Genomic DNA, 18,692 nt, shown 5'->3' on the forward strand with positions numbered 1-18,692 from the left:
CCCCCCCTAACACTAATCCAATGTCGGAAAGAGATCGATCTCTCCAAGGGCGTCAAACCCCAGATCCTGCAGACTCATGTGATCAAACGATTCCGGCAGCCAAAGTGGCTCTACGTTTAGCAGAGTGCTCATTCCCAGCTCCGTAGCCGCCCAGTCGGTCTCTGTGGAGACATCGCTGAGTAGGACGTCAGCAGCCAGCGCAGCAGCCGACTCGGCGTGGCTAATCTCCACAATATCCAGAGCTTCATGAAACTCCAAGACAAGCCTCTCGCGAACTTTATCCACAAAGCTCGTTGCGGCTGCTGTGTCCAAGCCGGAGAGGATCGTCTGCTGATGCAGGACCTTGCGATCGCTCCAGGCGCGGCGGCCGGCGAGGGCTTCGCCGATTGCGGAGACGATGTCGACGCTGCATTCGTCTGCCCCTGGAGCATCTGAAGGCTGAGCTAGGGCTGACGTGGAGAGCTGATGACTCCACCTTGTTGTATTTCCTCGAAGGTCCGCCGCATCCTGGGACAGGTTCACTAACGCATGAGATGCGAAGGTTTGTGGGAAGCGAAGCAGATGCGGCATGGTGAGGAGCAGATCCCCCGGTCGCATTCGGATGGAGCTCGGTTTGCCTATCTCTATCACACCTGCTGGTGAGTACTCGTTGTTGTGAGAAGGAGGGGCGAACATGGTGTGGGAGCCCGGCACGAGATTCACGCAGTGTTCCTCGCAGAAGGTAGGGAGCATAACTGTACTTTGAATATCACTCTCGCGCTGGACTGACCCTGGTACAGAAAGCATCCCGCCCGCTACCCAAGTAGAAGCGGAGTCCAGCGACCGATTGAGCAATCTCCACTGCCCATCCGGACGACAGGATGCGACAACCGCGTAGTACGCGGGATCTTGTTGGATCATTTGACGGAGAAACTGATAGCACTTTTGACTGAGGACCTGGCCCTGGTCGTCGGAGGCGTATCGGGCCAAAGTATGGCGCACGCGTGGGAAGATGCCGCGCGTTTCCATGTAAGCGAAGAAACCTGGAATATGAAGATACCCGTTTTGCTGGAGTGAAGACCATAAAGACGGTTCGTCCTTCACAAAACTCTTGAAAGCGTTGGGTATCGGCCTCTCCTGTTTCCCGGCCGCCGGCGTGGGTAAGAAGTCGGGGAAGTCGTCGGGCATGCTCGCCTCCTCGCCGTTGAGGGTGGATGAAAGTTTCTCAAGATCTTGACTCATAAGAGAACGATCTAGGTCCAGCCCATCTGACTGGGTTGCATGGCGATATAGCTGTTGTAGGTGATTCGTGCAGAGGCTTTCCCACGACATTCGACTCGCCCACTGGAGTAATCTAGCTAGAAAATGCGAAGTCCATTGAGCCTTGCTTTCAGCCAGAATGGCTAGGAGTGGGAATAACATAGGCGAGCAGGGACATTGGGTCTGGTCATCCAGAAACGACTTCTCCGAGACCATCGTCGATGGTCCTTGGGGCGAGGCTCCGTTCTCGTGGCTGTCCGATCCAACCAGGGTTGTAGTCGGGCTCTCGTGCCCGGTGAGAATGGAGTCAATCGAAATGACGGAATCTTGCACAAGCCGTTACTTGTTGTGGTCTTGATTGAAGTGCGTGGAACACGGATGACCTACTTTTCCTTCCTCGCCTGCCCTGGCGCGGCACCCGCATAGCCTCGAGGACTCGTTCAATGTCACTTGCCAGAAGGTGGGGCTGTGTCCGGCCCCTGCGCGGTCGCTTTTTCACACTCTCTTGAAGCAGGTGAACAGCCTCCGGGAGGGGTTTGAGTCGGCTGAGCGACGCCAGGGAGTTGAGTAGGTGTTTGCTCCAAAAGGGGGGTCGCAAGGAGGCGGGTAAAACCAGGTGGAAAGGGCTGTCCCAGTGCTGCGCGATCATGCGAGCACTGAGCTGCTTGGAGCGGTCAGATCGCTTGTGCCGGCGCAAGACTGGCTTGACATGCTCTTCAAAGCCGATGAAATGGCGATACTCGTCCAGACTGTCGAAACGGCTGGACCACAGCTCCTCGCGGCGAACGTGCTCCCAAGCTGCGTGGATCAATGCACTTATCCGCTCATCAACGGTTCTTCCTTGCCGGAGGATGTTTGTCAAGATGTCCAAATGCTTTGTAATGGGTTCCGATGACAAGATATGTTCTAGGGTAAGCTGAGGATTCTCGGTGGATACATCCGGAAGACCTTTTTGGACGCTGTCCATGTTGAAACCGGCTGTCTAAGTTGCGACCTCTTCATTCGGTTTGCTTGTTCAATATTTATGGGCGAGGTACGGCTTGGGACTTCAGCAAAAGAGCTGCAGGGGTTGCATCTACATTCCTGCTGAGAGGTGGCCTGGGTCCATGCAATGACATAAGGCCAATACAATTGCGCGATCTGGTTAGGCTGGATCTTGCAATTGCATAGCCGGCGTGATAATGGCGTACGTGAAGCCCCGAGGTTAAGAGATATCCGCTATCGATTGGTCCAATAGACACACCGGACGTAATCTCATCACATCACTGGCTGATTTCAGTATATAGATGATCTGCCGGGGTGCTGCACCGACAGCCGGGGCTCACACCGGTTGCCCATAAATGTATGAATATCTATGGGCATGCGACTGCAAGTAACTATGGATACGTATGAGCACCTACACCTGCATATGCACCTACACAACCCAGCTGAAGGATCCGATGGCTCCACCTTTGCGTTCCGAATCCCAATTCTTGATTGGTCCAAAGGTGAGATCGAGATCGGACCTCCGAAACGACAAAAGCAAATATACGTGTGTGATGAGGAGAAGCAATATCTACGCTGCATGATTGGCCTGCCCAAGGTTTTCATTTGATGAGGCCTCCCATTTTCCGGCTACTGGGTAGCCCTGTATTTCCATCAAGTCTGGACAGCATTGCATCATATCTTTCCCTAAAAAGAAACGATCTCATGCACTTCTGATCACGTACATAGACCCTAATATCTCTGAGGCAGCGACTAGAACTAACTCTGTGTGCGAGTACAATTGTTTGTTCTCAGACCCGGCTGGCTGGTTTTTGTACCCACCTATGAGATAGCGTGTGCTGCTCTGCTCCAAGTCCCAGACAGTATGGGAGGTGCAGATTACTCAAAGCAAGATTATCGGCAACCCCCTCTGTGCCGTGGCTGCCGGGAGCAGTTTCCGCTGAACCTATAGCTTCAGCGTCGAACCTTGCAGGGCAAAGGTCACAGCGGCTGCAGATGAACCAGTTCGCCACGAGGGAAGTAATGACAATCCATTCTCGCGAACCTCCAGCTGCTAGTGTCCACACAACGCATTGAGTCCCAGGTGCTATCGCCAGCCACCCTCCCTGAAAATTGTTTTGTTGTGGATCAAACTTCATACGATCTCAAACATATTACAATTTGAATATTATCTCAGAGCTCGTTTTGTCTTCTTTGAACCAAGATTCGATTGTTAAATTCGATCATCAAATCGTCTTTGCCAAAATTCCGGCCGCAGATCTACTTTCCCGCCTAACAATCACACTCAGCTTCTCTGCTCCGCCGGGGGGCATGCCACCATCCTCAAAGAACCTGCTTCCAATCACTCAAGCCTCGCGAGTCTGACTCTAACATCTCTGGCGGTCCAGTTGCGGAAGCTCTGCTGCAATATACAACTCGAGACCCAGCTCTGTGATGGGAACATCGGGCTCAACATTTCCACATCTGTCCCAAGCACTCAAGGCAGCTCGCCCCGCTTTCCGTCCACTACTGTCGACAACATCGAGCTGGGCAAGTTTCACATTATATGGGCGTTCTCGGTTTGAACAACGGTCCCTTGACTTATGCATAGCAGACCACCTTCAGTGCGGCGACTCCTGTGTGACTGGATGGGGTGCTGAATGCTTTTCAGAGACACGAATTCGTCCCAGACTCAACTGGCGAGAAACCGTCCACAATAGTGCCTCCGGACAATGAATTTGTCTGCACGTCCGTATACTTCACAGCTGTGCAGCGGCTGCAGTATGGCGTCCCTCACCTCTAGGAGTAGTTGGTCGCTCGGAGTCCCAGGATGCCCGAGTGTTGCGGAGGATAGTCCTGTGATGTATAACATTCAACAGCGATCGAAGCGCAACATACATTGCGAGGAAGAGATGAAATGGTATCATGAACAAGGTAACTTGGTATTTTTCTAGTCTGCTGCCTCAAGTGTTGCAAGTGATTAAACCACGACTCAGCACAGGCTTTAAATGACAGTACATCCGGCGAGATATTTGTTTGATAGTAGGGTCATCGTTGATCGAAATCGACTCGCCAACTCCCGGGAGGTTGACCCCGGAGGTCACCACTCAGGTCAGCGAACTTGCCACTGTGGCTTAATAGTGCTGGTAAAAAATGATAACAAGCGTGTTTGATTCGAACTGGGGTCTTACTGTCCGCATCCATAATCTTGTTTTCCAGATGGAAGAACCACTCATCTAGCACCGTTAGGACCTTTCCCAGCATATTGTGAATGTATACACATGTGACTTCTTGGCCAGAAGCACATATAAATGCATCCTTCTAAGATTCTACTCAGTGACATTGATGTGTGAATCGAGTACCTTCTTGATCGCTTCACTACTTGTGGATAAGGGCCTCCAAGATTCTTCGCCTGGAGTTGTTCTTACTTTCCCCTTCGTCGGCCTCATTTTACTAGAACGAGCCAAGAGCTTTAAATTGCCGCTAGGTGTTCTTATCGAGTGTACATGATCGTGCAAATAAACTTTGAACAAGCCAGAATTTACATAGCACGAAATCAGCAAGACCAATTCCCCATGCGAGTGGGTGGAGTATATGATAGTCACTCTCCGCCGATACGATGTGAATCTTGTGCGACTAGGACACGCCGATCTTATCCCCCCTCCTCTCTCCCCCACCGGCTCTCCATTTTGCCAGCTCTCTCTACTCAAGGCCCTACAAGATATACCGAAAACTCCGATTCTGAATATCCGTCTCATCCACCATCTCCAACCCATCATCCTCCCCGAGCACGACCCGTCGCACCTCCTCCGCCCTCACATGCACCCCTTGCTCGCGATCCCGCTTCCGATTCTCCCACGCCAGATACACCCTCAGCACCCCGGCCAACCCAATCGTAATCACGAAGCAGATGAGAATCGTCGTATACGCCGTCTGTTATCCCCCACACGAATTAGCAACTAGCATCATACCCGCCCAACCTCCCTTCTCCCATCCAGCCCCCGCAGAAGACCAGTACTGAGGAAACTTACATGATACCCCGGCGCCTCCGCACTGATGAAAAACTGCGGCCCGACCATATTTCCCACGCAGTACCCGACAAAGATCATCGCTAGCACCGTCGACTTCTTGGTGAATCCCGCCGTGTTCGAGGCGAAGAGACTCAACATCAAGGGAAACGAAGGGGCGATCGCGGTCACGAGCCAGAACCCCGCTAGCCGGGCGAGTTTGCGGTGCTCCGGGAGGAGCTTGACCATCAGGATCCCCGCCAGCGCCATCAGGTATACGCCGACCAGAGCGAAGAGGCGGGATTTCCGGACGGTGGAGGTGATCACGGCGACGAGGATGACGGTCGTCAGTTGGAAGGCGGAGGCGGGCAGGCCCATGAGGATGGTTTGGGATTCTGAGTAGCCGAAGCCGTTGATTATAAGGGTTGAGAACTGTTTTAGACCCGAGGGGGGGCAGGTTAGTTTGGGGTGGAGGATAGAGGGTATGAGGAAAAGTGAGGGTAGGGAGGGAGGTACGCTTGTAGTTCCGCCGTTGGGGACGCAGGTTACGAAGCTGAAGATCAGGAACCACCAGGATTTTGGATCTGTCAGAGTCTCCAGCAGTTGTTTCTTGTCGAGGTGCCTGGTTTGCGTTGTGCGTTGGAATTTCTTGGGGCGTAGAGAGGCGAATTCGCGTTCCGTGGCGGTTAAAAAGCGCGCGGTGTCTGGGCTATCTGGCAGATAGAACCAGAGGATGATAGACCAGACGATGGTGATCAGGCCGAAGATCAAGAAGAGTATCTACTCGAACTCTGGAGGTCAGTATCTTGCAAAGTGCTATGGGGAAAGATAGATAGACCTTCCACTTGGCAAAATCACCGGTGTAGTGCAGGATTCCATAAGCGATCATGCTCCCGATGATGCTGGCTGTTGCATTACCGGCGAACCAGAATGAGTGACGCGACATGTGCTCCGGGGGCGTGTACCACATCCCCGTGATCAAGGAAAAGCCTGGGCTGATGGCACTCTCAAAGATACCCAGGAATGTCCGGAGGACCATGAGCCCGGGGTAATCTTGGGCGCAGGCGTGGAGAGTGAGGACGATACCCCAGCAGAAGCTACCGCTGGGTTAGAGACAATTCTGGGCGGTGATTGGTTTGTTGGGATGGAGGGCATACATGAGGATGCTGAGGTATTTTCCAAGGGGAAATTTGACGAATCCCAGTGAAATCGGGTATGACGCGACGAGATATCCAATGTAAAAGATACTGGATGTCCAGCTGTATTCTTGCCCAACGAGGTGCTGAGACAGTCAGCCATCGATTCGCACTGCATTTATCGCCACACGTACTAAATCGCTCTTGAGTCCCAGAATAGCACTATATGACAAGCTTGTTTCTGTCCAGTATCAGCTTCTACAGTCCTTCCACTGCGAGTTAGGTTCGGGATGACTCACTATCTAAGTACTGAAGGCCATAACTTATGATTAGAAGCGGCATGAGGCTGGCATCATTAGCTTGTGGATGGAAGTCATATTCTGGCCCAGTACATACTGCAAATCTATCTTGTGCACCAATCTCTTCTCTTCTGCCGGCCCAAGTGTCTCTGCGGCGCCGTAGGCCTTGCCTTCGGCCACGTCTGCTGCATCGGGCACGGTTTGGTCGTCAACTTTCGACAGCTGGATCTTGTCTCCCATTGCTAGATACAAGCAGAAGCGTGTAAAATGAGGCCAATTCTTCGATGCAACTGACAGCCGGAAATGTCCTCGTGGATGAATTGATGATCATTGATATACGAGGAAAAAGGGTGGCCAAGCCAGAGTCGACACTAGCATGGGTTTTCCCCACAAAGATAGCAGGCGATAAATCAAGGGGCGAAGTGTCTTTGACATCAGTGTTCTTGACGTGGAGTCATTTTGGCGTGTAAATATGGTTGGTCAGATTAATCGACAGGCCGCAGCCGATCTCGGCCGGGCATGAGCGGTTTCCACGAGGGGGATGAGAGGCGACCCCGGATTCTAGAGACGCACGAATCACCACCCAGCATATTGAAGGACCCGGTCACTGAGATCTTTCAATTAAAAGCAGGAGAGTCTACTGGCAGACGAACGACCCGATGCATATCAGTCCCCCATTTCCCCGCAACAAATCAATTGCCGAACAAGAGCCATGGGGATGCATCCGCCAGATCGTCGTTTTGCCGCCAAGATGAAAGAAAAGGCTTCCCGAATTGCTACATCGGAGATGTTCCGATCCACCCACTCCCAATGTACCGGATCCTGTGTCTCAACCCCCAGGATCAATAAAGACCACTGAAAGCGTTCCATGAGCTGCACATGATTTCCTCGAGATATAGTGTAGTGCAAGGTCGTAACAAGTTCACTCATTGCGGACTGGACCTCGATTGGGACCGGCTTGCTTCCCCATGCAGAAGCGCGGCTACGGGTTAGGTAGATATAAAGGGCATGAAAATGCGCGACTGTGACCATGGCCATCAGGGAGGGGTCGTTTCCATTAGTTACGATGTCAAAGAGAGATGCATGCTCCTACATGATCATTTAGTGATACATCAGCAGCATCTGCGCGGATCTAGGAGCATACCTGGCGAATCTGATCCAGACGGCGCTGGATTTGACCCTGGACGGCAAGATCTGGCGTGTCACTTTGGCTATAGCGATTGATCTCGTGATGAAGCCCAATCATTTCGAAGTAAACATGCAACGTGGCTGCCTCGTCGACTTCATGGAATGATGTCTCTGGGTTTGGAGATGATAACGGGTCCCGAGCATTGTTCCACAGAAAGGCTGTGCGCGACAGGCGCCAGATTTTACGTAGCTGGTCTTGATAGGCGCTCATGTATGAGGCCAACAAGCCCCCGCATCCGAAGAAGCTGCAGAATCCATCTCTGTCGTAGAGGTAGACGAGGACGCGGGATAGCAGGACTTTGTATGGCACCGCGTTTGTGCTGGGCTTTGTTAGCGAGTGTATCTCGTCGCTGGCGCAGGCCTGAATTAGGTCAAATTCTCGAATGTATGCAAGCACAGTAGCGCTTAAAGCCCGGAGCTTCGATGGTGAAATCCGTTCTCTTCGCATCCAAAACATGAAGATATACAGAAATGAAAGCAGCAGCTCTAGATGATCAGTGGGTGCGACGGGGTTGCGTGCCTGGATAAGTAGCTCAGACCCTCGCTGCAAATGGAGACATGACTCCGGTGTCGGACGGGCTCCGTAACCAAAATGAATCGCGAGCTCGCTGTGAGAAAGGGCGAGTAGAAAATGAAAGGCCATTTTTTTGTCCCACGCGTGGTCGAGGAATAGCGAATGTGCTGATAAGGAGGGTGAACGAGAGGATTTCAGGGATGCGAAGACACTTCGATGAAAGGAAACAGCCTCTGTGTCGCTGCTGCCGATAGACGGGCCGGTAAAAGGGTCGGCCAGAAGGAGAGGTGTGGCTGCGATTAGCCAGCTGGGCACGCTTGAGCTTGATGAATCGATAGAAGACAGGCCGTGTCGGGAAGATATCGATAATGGTGAGTCTGGCCCGCAATTGTCCAGTGAATCAAATTGCAAGTCACTGATAGCTTGAGGAAATGGGTAAATAGAAAGTCTCTCTTGATTCTGACTGCTGCCCACGAAGGAGTCTGATGCATATATTGAGGATTCAATTGCCGATGCTGTCAAAGCTAGTGATTCTGTATTGGTGATTGGTGATGACGGAGGGGGTTCTTGAGATGATGCAGATGCAGAATTCGAGTGTTCCGTCAATAATTGCTTACGAGCCTCAGTAATTCTTTGATTTGGTTCATTGCTCTGTCGTGGTTGAATCGAAGAAGGTCTCCAGCAACCACTATCGCGACGTTTGATCGGACCCAGCCCCCTCCTTCTCGCTGCCAGGGGCTGCTTTCCCCGTCCCCATTCACATGTCAGACCAAGTCGAACGCACCGTTTACAGTCCGGATGTTGTTCATCGCACTTGACGCGTTTGCCAAGACAAGTCTGACATCCTAATATGCGATTGTCCGCGTGAGTCCTGCATTGTGCCGCGCGAGGTTGATGCCAACTCACCATTCCGTGACCGGCCTCTCTCTACTCGTGGGCGACGCTGCCGTGTAGGCTCAACAGACTGCTCCATGGCGCACGTTGGTCTGAAGCAATGCGATAAGGTACGATGGCTGTCGATTATTTTTGAAGCGAGAGAAAGAGGGAGTCTCTATCAGCTGCTGAGTTAAGTTGGTGAATGCCGAGCCCGCTATCGCGCTCGATTAATCTGGCCAATCATCGCTCTTGCCTTCGGCACTTCTAGAACGGGCTAGCGTCAAGTAGGTTCTGCCACCGCCTTTCCTGCACAGAGAATTTGCTGCCTCGGGCATTACGGCACAGGATTGTTTGCTGCAAAAGAAATGGCAAACAGAGAGCTGCTTTCCAGTCTCGCTATTACTCTAACCACAAAGTGCGATATCTAGAGACATTACCAGATAGGCAAGGTAGAAGCTGCTGATGGGTATCTTCAGAATCTCAGCACTTCCGAGTGCACATTTACCTGGCTACCTCTTAGTTAGACATGTCACAAACGAGCGCTGGTGGTTGTATAAAAAAGTTGCGTCGCAAACCCCTCAGTAACTGGGGTATTGATCAAGTTGCATACACCTCTGCTGGTGCATAAATTGTTGCTGTTTGCAGGATAGGTGGCGTCCTAAGGCAACCCTCCTACAAGTATCCAAACGCCTATCACCTACTGAGGTCGCTTCTTATTCATCCTATTCATCCTCTTCCTTCAAGCTCAGACTGACTACCATCACTCTCAAACCTTTCATTTTCTATCATAGCAACCATCAACATGACCAGTATACACAATAGCCAGAGATGTCCCATCGCCGGTCTCTACGGTATTCCCGGATGTGGGAAGTCCCACCTTCTCAGCAAACTCAAAACGCAGCTTGGTGAAGAGAAGTACGTCTACCACGAAGAATCCAAGGTGATTGGCACTGTTCCTGCCGGTGACTTGGCCGGCTTCCGAGCGTATCGTGAACAGGCCATCCGCAATATCCGAAAGAACCCGAAACATGGCTGTGTCACCGTCGTCACAGGCCATTTCATGTTCTGGGAGCCGACCGAGCCGATGGGAAAGATTGTATGTACCAACGAAGATCTTGCAACATACACTCACATCTTCTACTTGGACGTGGCTCCTGAAGTGGTCCAGGGCTTTTGGGGACAGGATACAGCCAGAAGGGGTCCCTGTCCCCCAGTCGACCACATTCGAGCATGGCAGAAAGTTGAGAAAGCTGAATTGCGGAGACTCTGCCACGAGCACCGAATTATCTTTTCGCTTCTAGGCGCCATCAAGATGCTGCGAATCTTATTGGAAGTGTTTGGCACCACGACGAAGATTCCAATCTCCGGCTTGCTAAGCATCATCTCAACGAGGCACTCGGTGGCAACCTGTCTGGGAAGACTGTTTTGATGCTAGACGCGGACAAAACTCTGTGTTCCCAGAATACTGGGGAGCTTTGGTGGAGGATATACCGGCAGCATTATCCTTCTGATGAGTCTGATGAGTGTGACGAATCTGATGACTCTGATAAATCTGATGCGTCAGATGAATCGGATGGATCTGATGGTCGTGAATGCCCCTTGAGGCGGCTGTTTAACGGTCCGCTTGGGTACAGCTATGCTGCCTTTCGCCAAGCTGTTTTTCTATACGAAGAGGCTGCTGATGATCAGAAGTTCGGTGAGATCTGTGAAGGGGTTGCTTCGAACGTGAATATGCATCCTGAATTCATCAACCTCCTGTGGCATGTTTTTGACGACACTTGCGTCAAAGCAGTGGTGGTTACCTCAGGTATACGGCTAGTCTGGGAAAAAGTTCTGACACGAGGAGGTTTATCCGACGATATAAAGGTTGTTGGTGGAGGGCGCATTAAAGACACGTTTGTCGTTACTCCAATGGTCAAAGGTGCTCTGGTCGACTACCTGCGGAAAACCTTGAAGGCGAAAGTGTGGGCCTTTGGTGCTAGTCGCATGGATTTGGGGATGTTGCGAAACGCTGACCAGGCGTTCGTCGTCGTTGGCGAAGAGGCTAATCGAAGCATAACCATGGATGAGGCCTTGATGGATGAATTCACCAATGACAGATTTCGGCCGAAACAGGTCTTGCTGCCTCCTACTTCCTCACCACGATTAGATACAAAAGTGCTACCGATCACGACTCTCGACAGCCAAATGTTTCTAGACTTGCTCTTTTGTGGCTCGAAAAGAGTTACAGTCATCGAAGCAACCGATACGGATGCCTCCTGAGTTCTTACCACACCCACGAGGAACGCCTCGATATCCGGACCCGCGCTCCAAAACGCCCATCGCGACGCTGGAAGGTACCTCGCGCTTGCATACTTGCCGAACGTTGTTGGTATCGAAGATTACCCTATTCCCCGTGTGCAAGGCCATCATGTCACCGGCCATCGACTCCAAGGCCAGCATCATACAACCATCATTGCTTTGATGCGAGGTGGGGAGCCTCTGGCTCGTGGCATTTATGACTACCTGCCTGAAGCTGCTTTTATCCACGCGAAGGTACCAGACGATGTTTGCCACGGCCACTTGCACAATCAGAAGACGGTCATTCTGGCAGACTGGGTCATCGACAGCGGGCAGACAGTGGCTAAGTTTGTCCGTCATATTCGGAAGCTGACTCCTGATGTGCGCATCATCGTGGTTGCTGGCGTGGTGCAGGGCCGATCAATCGCCAAGCTTAGTCCTCTTCAGGCGCTGGTACGCTATGGAGATCTTACGGTGATAGCGCTTCGCAAGTCTGATAATCAATACAAAAGTGAAGGGGGAACAGACACTGGCAATCGTCTATACAATACGTTGCATCTGCCTTGACAAGCATCAGATGGTGAGCCTCAATTTTTTCCCTGACATCTCAGGTAGTTAAATGAATGGTTGATTTGATCTAAGTACTTCTTTTCCAAGTATTCTCTCGAACTACCCCGACCCATTCTTCTGATCACTCTGTAGTGGTGAACCCGTTATGTTGTTTGTGTCGAGCGTAAGAACAGAACGACCGTGCGGTAACTTATCTCTTCTTGTCTTGCTGCCCCGTTACTGCTCCGAGAGTTGTACTAAGTCTTAGTCCCATTTTAAGAGGCACCTTGCCAAGTCATGTAACCACTGTTGCAAGTTCTGTAGTCATTTTGGGGGTTCCTTTGTTGCCCACGTCCTGTCTTCTGTTTGAACTGCATCTGTGAGGTCTTTCTTACTTCTAGAACATACAGACGACGCTTGAGGCTGATGCTAGTGTGTGGCACTAGGCTCTGGCCATCAGGGTCGAATATTCCGTCATGGCTGCTTGATGGTGGGGTCGCGTGGTGATGTCTGGTCCCAGCGGAGGACTTGACGTTATAACAGACTGCTTGTAGCTCCTGATAATACCCTCGTCTTTGACTGTTTCATAGTCCTATTGAGCATGACCGAGAGTCTCGCTGACTGATTCCTCGAAGCGCCGTGAAGGATCCGTATTCTTGTATTCCCGTATTCTTGTATTCACCCTGATCGTGGTCAGTTGACATGGTAATTTGGTCGTGCGGGATCCGACGAAGCAATTGGGCATCGGCGGCGTTCTTATCACCCTTGTTTCTATCTTCTTTCGTACATGACGAGTAATTCTTCCTCACCTAGGCCAGAGGCTACTCCTCTCAATTGTTTTGTAATTGCCGGAGACTTCGTGCCCGGCGGGTAACGTGTAGTATGGCGGGCCGATACGAAGAACTTTGGCATTGTCTTTATCAATCCTATTAACCTGCTCACGCTTCATCTTTCGTGCCTCAAGCGGACGCCCATTTGGCTTGTCAATGGCGCCTATGGACCATACCTTTCAGCCTTGCGGCGTTGGGTAAAAGGTTTATTCAGTGGCTTTAACTCCTGCTTCCGTAACGGGCAGGGGTGATGTCGAACGATCCTTTCGTGTGTCTAGATTGAAATACAGAAAAGGTTGTTGGTTTGCTGAATGTTTGGCTGGTGGTAGCCGCCTGATGCTATTCCAATCGGAAGACACGCAATGGCAATATGCAAGATTTCTTGCTTTGTATCGAAGAAGTAAAGTGATTCATTGTGGTATGAACCTAAATTTATGCCCTCCCCGCTGTATATTCTGATGCCTGATAATATACTTTGTGCTTTGAGTACAGATGAAACAGAGGGTATATATATATGAATAAGATAATGAAGACACAATGATAAGCATGAACCTTATTTCTCAATCATATCGAATTACTCAGTGTTTTCTGCTTAGGAATGTACCTGACAGACACTCCGTCCGAATGGAAAATCATGCTGAGGGGTGTCGACGGATGAAGCTTGGTCAGAGTTAAAGGGTATCCTGCCTTCCACCCGCGCCGCGGCCCACTTTTCAGTGGAGCCAGCGCGACAAGCGTCCTGTGAAGCTGATCCTTCGCGTGGGGGCCAGAAATACCGCCTCGGCCAATTGGATTATTAGATCAAGAGCCATAGTGGATTCTCCACTGGCGATCACGGTAGTTCTGCGGGCTGGGATTGTGTCTGAGGGTGATGCGCGGTCGGCGGCATTGACCCTTCATATTGTGCCGTTGGCATAGTTTGATGCGAGGGATAAGGAGTGGAGTTGTAGGGTGCATAGTGAGGATAATGGCGGTATGAAACAGAGCCAGGGTTGTAGTTCATGCGGTGGTCGTATGCATAATGTGATTGTTGGTATTGTTGGGGGTGGTGGTCGGGGTGATGATGATGGCATTGGCATTGGCGCGCTTGAGTTTGTTGCTTCTTTTCTTGAAAATCATTCGCAGCTCTAGAGTCAATCAGCATTTTGTCCTACTAGGGGGTCGAGCTAGCTGAAGTGTACGGTACGTACTTTGAGGAGACTTTGAGGAGGCCGTAAGCCCCGGCGAGTTGGATTCCAGTCTTGATGAGGCCCATTTTGATTCTCAGCAGATTCGACTGAAGTAAATGAGAGATATGAAAGACAATTGAGTTCATGTTTGAATCGATAGAGATCAATCGCAACTTTATACTGCCCTCCCTGTGACGATCACCTCTGAGCGCTACGTCTTGCACACCGCGGGGCAACCCACTCCAGGCTACGCTAACCCTAAGTTGACGAACAAACCGAACCCGTGTCAACTGCGCCACAATAACAGACGACAATCAGTTTGAGGTCAAGCATCAGAATAATCCGTGCGCTGGCTGGCAAAGCTAGGGTAACAATCTCAGCCAAGCAACCCCTGACCGGCTTGCACCAACTCTTTCCCTTTCTGCAGCATCAATCCGAACCCGTCCTGCCCAGACTCCTCGCTCAACCTCCTCCCCCCACTATGCCTCCAAGACTCAACCACCGTAAATCTGTACGAGGCTGTCGTAACTGCAAGAGACGTAAGGTGAAGGTCTGCACTGGTCCATGGCCCACTATACCCAGCCCAATTGCCCCCTCAGGAGCTAATTCAACACATCCACAGTGCGACGAAAAGCAACCCGAATGTAGCGCCTGTATCCGTCACTTCGTGGTCTGCGAATATCCCGACCTCCAAACCAGAATCCACAGCTATGAGCCCCCAAGACAGCAAGGACGGTCATCATCGCGACCAGCCCCCCTAAGACGGAGCCTCCCCTCCCCCGAAAGAGCCAACCTCAACCCCACCGACCTCCAACTAATACACCACTACGTCACCGCCACCGCCCACACGATGGGCCACGCACAGCTGCCCCCCGTCCTAGCCATGTGGCAGCTAGCCGTCCCCGAGATGGCCTTCGAGTACCCGCCGCTGCTGCACACCATCCTCGCCGTCGCGTCCACCCACCGCGCCGCTTTACTTCCCGACGCCGCCGATGTTGCCACGAGGCGCGTCCGCGCCGCGCACCACCTCCACATCGACCGGGCTCTAAAGCACCACCGGGCGGAGACGGCCCGAGTCAATCGTCCGGGCACAGTCGTTTCCGAAGCGTTGTGCATGAACACGATCCTGATCTGCCTGTACGCGCTGACGCTCCGAGGCTGCGCAAGTGGAACTACTAGTCCATGCCCCACCTACGAGCCCCCGCTGTTATGGCTGCACATGTCCCGGGGCATCCGGTTGATGATCGGCCGGGCGTACCACGGTCTCGTCGGGGCCAAGGCGCGGATCGCGCCGTTGTTGATGGCCAAGCCCTTGGTGCACGGGGGCGCCGCTACGGCTGCCATCACCTCGCGAGTCGCTGCAATCACTGTCCCCACGTTCGCGAGTCACACGAGCAACAACAACAATGCCAAGGGGATATCTAATGCCAACAGCAGCAGCGGCGAAATTCGACCCCTCCAATTTCTCCTGGACTGCAACCCTGACGACGAAGGCGAAACGCCGCAGATCCGCGCCGTCTACGACGAATGCGTCAAGTACCTCGAGGGGATGTACGTCGCGGTTGTGGACCGCGGGGAGGCGGGCTTCGATCTGCGGAAGCGCTTCTCCTCGTTTGGGCCGATGACCCCCGCCCCGTTTGTTGGGCTCGTGGCGGACCGCAGGCCCCGCGCGTTGGTTATTCTTGCGTATCTTTTTGCGTTGGCCAAGGGGGCGGAGGAGGTGTGGTGGTTGAAGGGGATTCCGGAGCGGGAGGTTAGGGGGATATATGGTGTTTTGCCGGGGAGGTGGAAGAGGGCGATGCGGTGGGCGGTGGAGTACGCTACTGGGGGTGGTTCGTGGGGTCTTGGGGAGGAGGGGGCGAAGGGGGCTGTGGTTGGGTAGGTTTTGCTTTTTGGTAGGACTTGGTGAGCAGGGGTATTAAACTTTCATTAAGATATGTAAATCATACTGCTGAGGATGGATGTGGTGCAGGGATGCCTGTAACATTGTATGACAGGAAGTATGGGATATTGCACAGGGGTAGTATCAGGCACCTGAAGTGAACGTGGTTCAAGGCAAGCTGTCAATTCATGCAGACATCGCAGCTTAAAGAGCAAGAAGCAATCCAACACCCGCCAGACCCGACAGAAGTCGGCCCGAGTTGCTCGTAGGGAGAGCGACCGCCCCCGCCTCGGACGAGGTGCTCTCAACGGAGGCTGCAGTGCCCGTGGCGGTAGGTTGGCTGCCACCCTCGGTGAGGGTCACGGTGCCAGAGACCATAACCGTGGGCCCGGACACAGCACCCGTCCCGGTGGCTTCCACCCCGTTGCCCGTCGCCGACGAAACAGCCGACGGCATGAGCGTAGCTCCCGGCACGGCGTTGGTCCCCGTTCCGATCTCAAGGATATCGTCCTTACCGGGCGAGAAGTTGGTGTTGGCCACCGAGATCTCATTGTTGGCAAGATCATAGACCACGTAGGCGCTACGGAGGAAGGTGTCGCCCAGGAGATTCATGCCAGGCTGACTGGGCACAATTCCCAGGATACAGTCCCCCTGCGCAAAATCGGGCTCGGTATAGGGTAGCACCAATTGGCTGATGGGGACGGTGACAGTGGCGCCGGAGAAGCCGAAGGTCACGTTATAGTCCTTCTCCATAGCGCTGCAGGCGATGTAAGCGGCTTGGCTCTTGGTGGAGTAGCCCGCGTCGAGCTCCTTGTAGATCTCGTTGACGAGGTCCTCCGGCAGCGCGGTCATGCTCGTGCCGGTGTCGAGGCTGCAGGACAGGGGCAGGCTGGTGGTGTACTTCGTGGAGCTGGAGCCACTCTTCTCCACGGACACTTCGGTCAGTGCGATGGCCAGGGACACGTACTGGCCGTCGCGAGGCACAATCGGCACCGTTTGCAGCTCGCCGAGGTACTTGGCCTTGTTCACGCCGCCAAAGAGAATAGAGCCCGTCGTTGCGTCCTCGCCGTCGAGCCACACGCTGTAGGCGGGCGACTTGATGGCGCCACTGTCGACCAACGCCTGGGGCAGATTGGAGTACACTTTGCCATCGTACTCTTCTTGGTAAGTCGCGCGCGCATACCCAACGCCCGCGATACCCTCTGTTGGTGGAAATCGGTCGTGTCAGTATGAACCCTTTTTTTTTTCTTTGCTTTCGCCCTTGCGTGCGAACACCAGCGATATACTTACGGGCACTAGTCGACTTCTCAGCGACAGCAAACTGCATCGACTTGATTGTAGTCCCCCCAATCGTGACATTGTCGGTTGCGTAGTTACCGTAGGAATTCGTCCCGTCTCCGTAGGTGTCGTTCATAAAAGTGGCGAGTTTCTTGTAACTTGACGAGGCGCCGGAGTCGTATGTCCCGTAAGGCTTGCAGGGGTTGCTCTTGGCCGAGCACTCGTCCGAGTCTGGGGAATTCACCCAGGTGTCGCTGCTACCGGTGTCCAGAGACAAGACCACCTTCTGTGGAGGTGTGCCGATAGTCAGGTTGAGGGTATAGTAAGTGTCGCCCTATACGTGGCTGGTCAGTTGTCCGCACGACCTGTGTGTCTATTTCACTGAACGTGCGGCTAGCCAGCGTACATGATTATCAAGCGTTACGTCCACAGTAGAGTCCCTCTTCTGGCTTAGTTGAGTAGTCGGTTTGCGCTCAATGGGGATATGGACGGTAGCAGGCACATCACGGCGGTGCAGCTGAAGCGCATCCACGTAGGGGGCGGCGGCGAGCCCGAGGACGGGGAGGAGATAAGCACCGCGCATATTGACTAGTCGCAGCAACCGCGCAAAGGGGAATATCTGACTGAGAGTGAGAAAGACAAAGGAAAAGAAGAAAAATCTCAAGTTACTTATGCAGGTGGGAGCAGGCAGCCTTTATGACCACCATCCCACTCTAATTAAGTTCCCTCATCAGGGTTCCGGATAACCGGTGATTCAATAGTGAACGGGCTTGGAACCACATCGAGGCTCCAAGCCACCACTCAGCTTCGTCGGGTACAGCCGGACCCAGTGCCAATCCAGGCTTGTCAGGGGTGCTTAGGCCGAAAGTGTGCAAGGTCCGAGGGTCAGCGAATCACTGATCAGGGTCTTATGGCCGAGCTACAAGCGAAGGAGGGTAAGCCAGCTTGGCGTGAATTCTTTCATCTCCGGCACCCACGCTATGTGGTCTGTTGGCTGTGTGAGTGTGGAGCACGTCGCTGTTAGCGTCAGGGGACCTGAAGGCGTGGGAACGTCTGTTTGGTCCGAATCTCAATAGTTCAATGTCTGCGGGTCTAATTGGATGGATGAATTCATTTCCCGCCGACATGAACTCGTGATGGACGAGTTTGGGAGGCCCGAGTCCGGGAGATGTTGTGACTCAGAGACTAAATGGTTGTCAGATCTTGGTGGGACCGTGGCTGCTGATCTGGGGTACGACGAGCAATGCGCTACAATCATGGTGATCCCCGGAACCATGAGAAAAAATACAGATCGGCCGACAGGAGCCATCATTCATCAGTGGCCCGAGATTTCTCGATTTGGTGGGTCGGAAACGAGCCCGGCGGGCGGGCCCGGGATTCCCCAACTAGGCAATAGATACCAGAGTCAGGAACCAGTGGAACCATCCACCAGAGCCCTGAATGCTTAGGCTGAGGGCCGGGGAAAGGAGAGGAAAAGAAAA

At 52.9% G+C, this 18,692-nt stretch overlaps 7 protein-coding genes across 7 annotated transcripts; 2 read left to right on the top strand and 5 right to left on the bottom strand.

The window, feature by feature from the left end:
- Window positions 1-12: 12 nt before the first annotated feature.
- BO66DRAFT_445697 (uncharacterized protein) lies at window positions 13-2,206 on the bottom strand (the record flags this gene model as incomplete). The annotated part of the gene is made up of 2 exons (XM_025651656.1): window positions 13-1,565; window positions 1,627-2,206. The coding sequence occupies 2 exons, from the start codon at window positions 2,204-2,206 to the stop codon at window positions 13-15; spliced, it is 2,133 nt and encodes a 710-aa protein (XP_025509469.1).
- A 2,711-nt stretch (window positions 2,207-4,917) lies between these two features.
- BO66DRAFT_467317 (MFS general substrate transporter) lies at window positions 4,918-6,885 on the bottom strand (the record flags this gene model as incomplete). Its single annotated transcript, XM_025652553.1, has 8 exons — window positions 4,918-5,136; window positions 5,235-5,642; window positions 5,727-5,990; window positions 6,049-6,307; window positions 6,368-6,492; window positions 6,541-6,587; window positions 6,646-6,692; window positions 6,743-6,885. 8 exons carry the CDS (start codon window positions 6,883-6,885, stop codon window positions 4,918-4,920), a joined length of 1,512 nt encoding a protein of 503 aa, XP_025509470.1.
- Window positions 6,886-7,047: 162 nt separating this feature from the next.
- On the bottom strand, window positions 7,048-9,348 carry BO66DRAFT_363710 (Zn(II)2Cys6 transcription factor domain-containing protein). The gene is made up of 3 exons (XM_025645128.1): window positions 9,254-9,348; window positions 7,790-9,192; window positions 7,048-7,734 (listed from the first exon to the last, which is right to left on the bottom strand). Exons 1-3 carry the CDS (start codon window positions 9,318-9,320, stop codon window positions 7,312-7,314), a joined length of 1,893 nt encoding a protein of 630 aa, XP_025509471.1. The 5' UTR covers window positions 9,321-9,348; the 3' UTR covers window positions 7,048-7,311.
- A 677-nt stretch (window positions 9,349-10,025) lies between these two features.
- On the top strand, window positions 10,026-12,540 carry BO66DRAFT_433722 (uncharacterized protein; the record flags this gene model as incomplete). Its single annotated transcript, XM_025650712.1, has 4 exons — window positions 10,026-10,622; window positions 10,685-11,412; window positions 11,506-11,956; window positions 12,499-12,540. The coding sequence occupies 4 exons, from the start codon at window positions 10,026-10,028 to the stop codon at window positions 12,538-12,540; spliced, it is 1,818 nt and encodes a 605-aa protein (XP_025509472.1).
- Window positions 12,541-13,713: 1,173 nt separating this feature from the next.
- Window positions 13,714-14,137, bottom strand: BO66DRAFT_467319 (uncharacterized protein; the record flags this gene model as incomplete). Its single annotated transcript, XM_025652554.1, has 2 exons — window positions 13,714-14,009; window positions 14,073-14,137. 2 exons carry the CDS (start codon window positions 14,135-14,137, stop codon window positions 13,715-13,717), a joined length of 360 nt encoding a protein of 119 aa, XP_025509473.1.
- A 764-nt stretch (window positions 14,138-14,901) lies between these two features.
- Window positions 14,902-15,879, top strand: BO66DRAFT_302649 (uncharacterized protein; the record flags this gene model as incomplete). Its single annotated transcript, XM_025643221.1, has 2 exons — window positions 14,902-15,405; window positions 15,466-15,879. Coding segments are annotated over 2 exons (918 nt in total), but the record flags the coding sequence as incomplete, so codon positions are not given.
- A 258-nt stretch (window positions 15,880-16,137) lies between these two features.
- BO66DRAFT_310435 (pepsin-like aspartic protease) lies at window positions 16,138-17,794 on the bottom strand (the record flags this gene model as incomplete). The annotated part of the gene is made up of 3 exons (XM_025643286.1): window positions 16,138-17,135; window positions 17,224-17,545; window positions 17,618-17,794. The coding sequence occupies 3 exons, from the start codon at window positions 17,792-17,794 to the stop codon at window positions 16,138-16,140; spliced, it is 1,497 nt and encodes a 498-aa protein (XP_025509475.1).
- Window positions 17,795-18,692: the final 898 nt, after the last annotated feature.

Source organism: Aspergillus aculeatinus, assembly GCF_003184765.1.
Source record: "Aspergillus aculeatinus CBS 121060 unplaced genomic scaffold BO66scaffold_1, whole genome shotgun sequence".
Lineage (NCBI taxonomy): Eukaryota > Fungi > Ascomycota > Eurotiomycetes > Eurotiales > Aspergillaceae > Aspergillus > Aspergillus aculeatinus.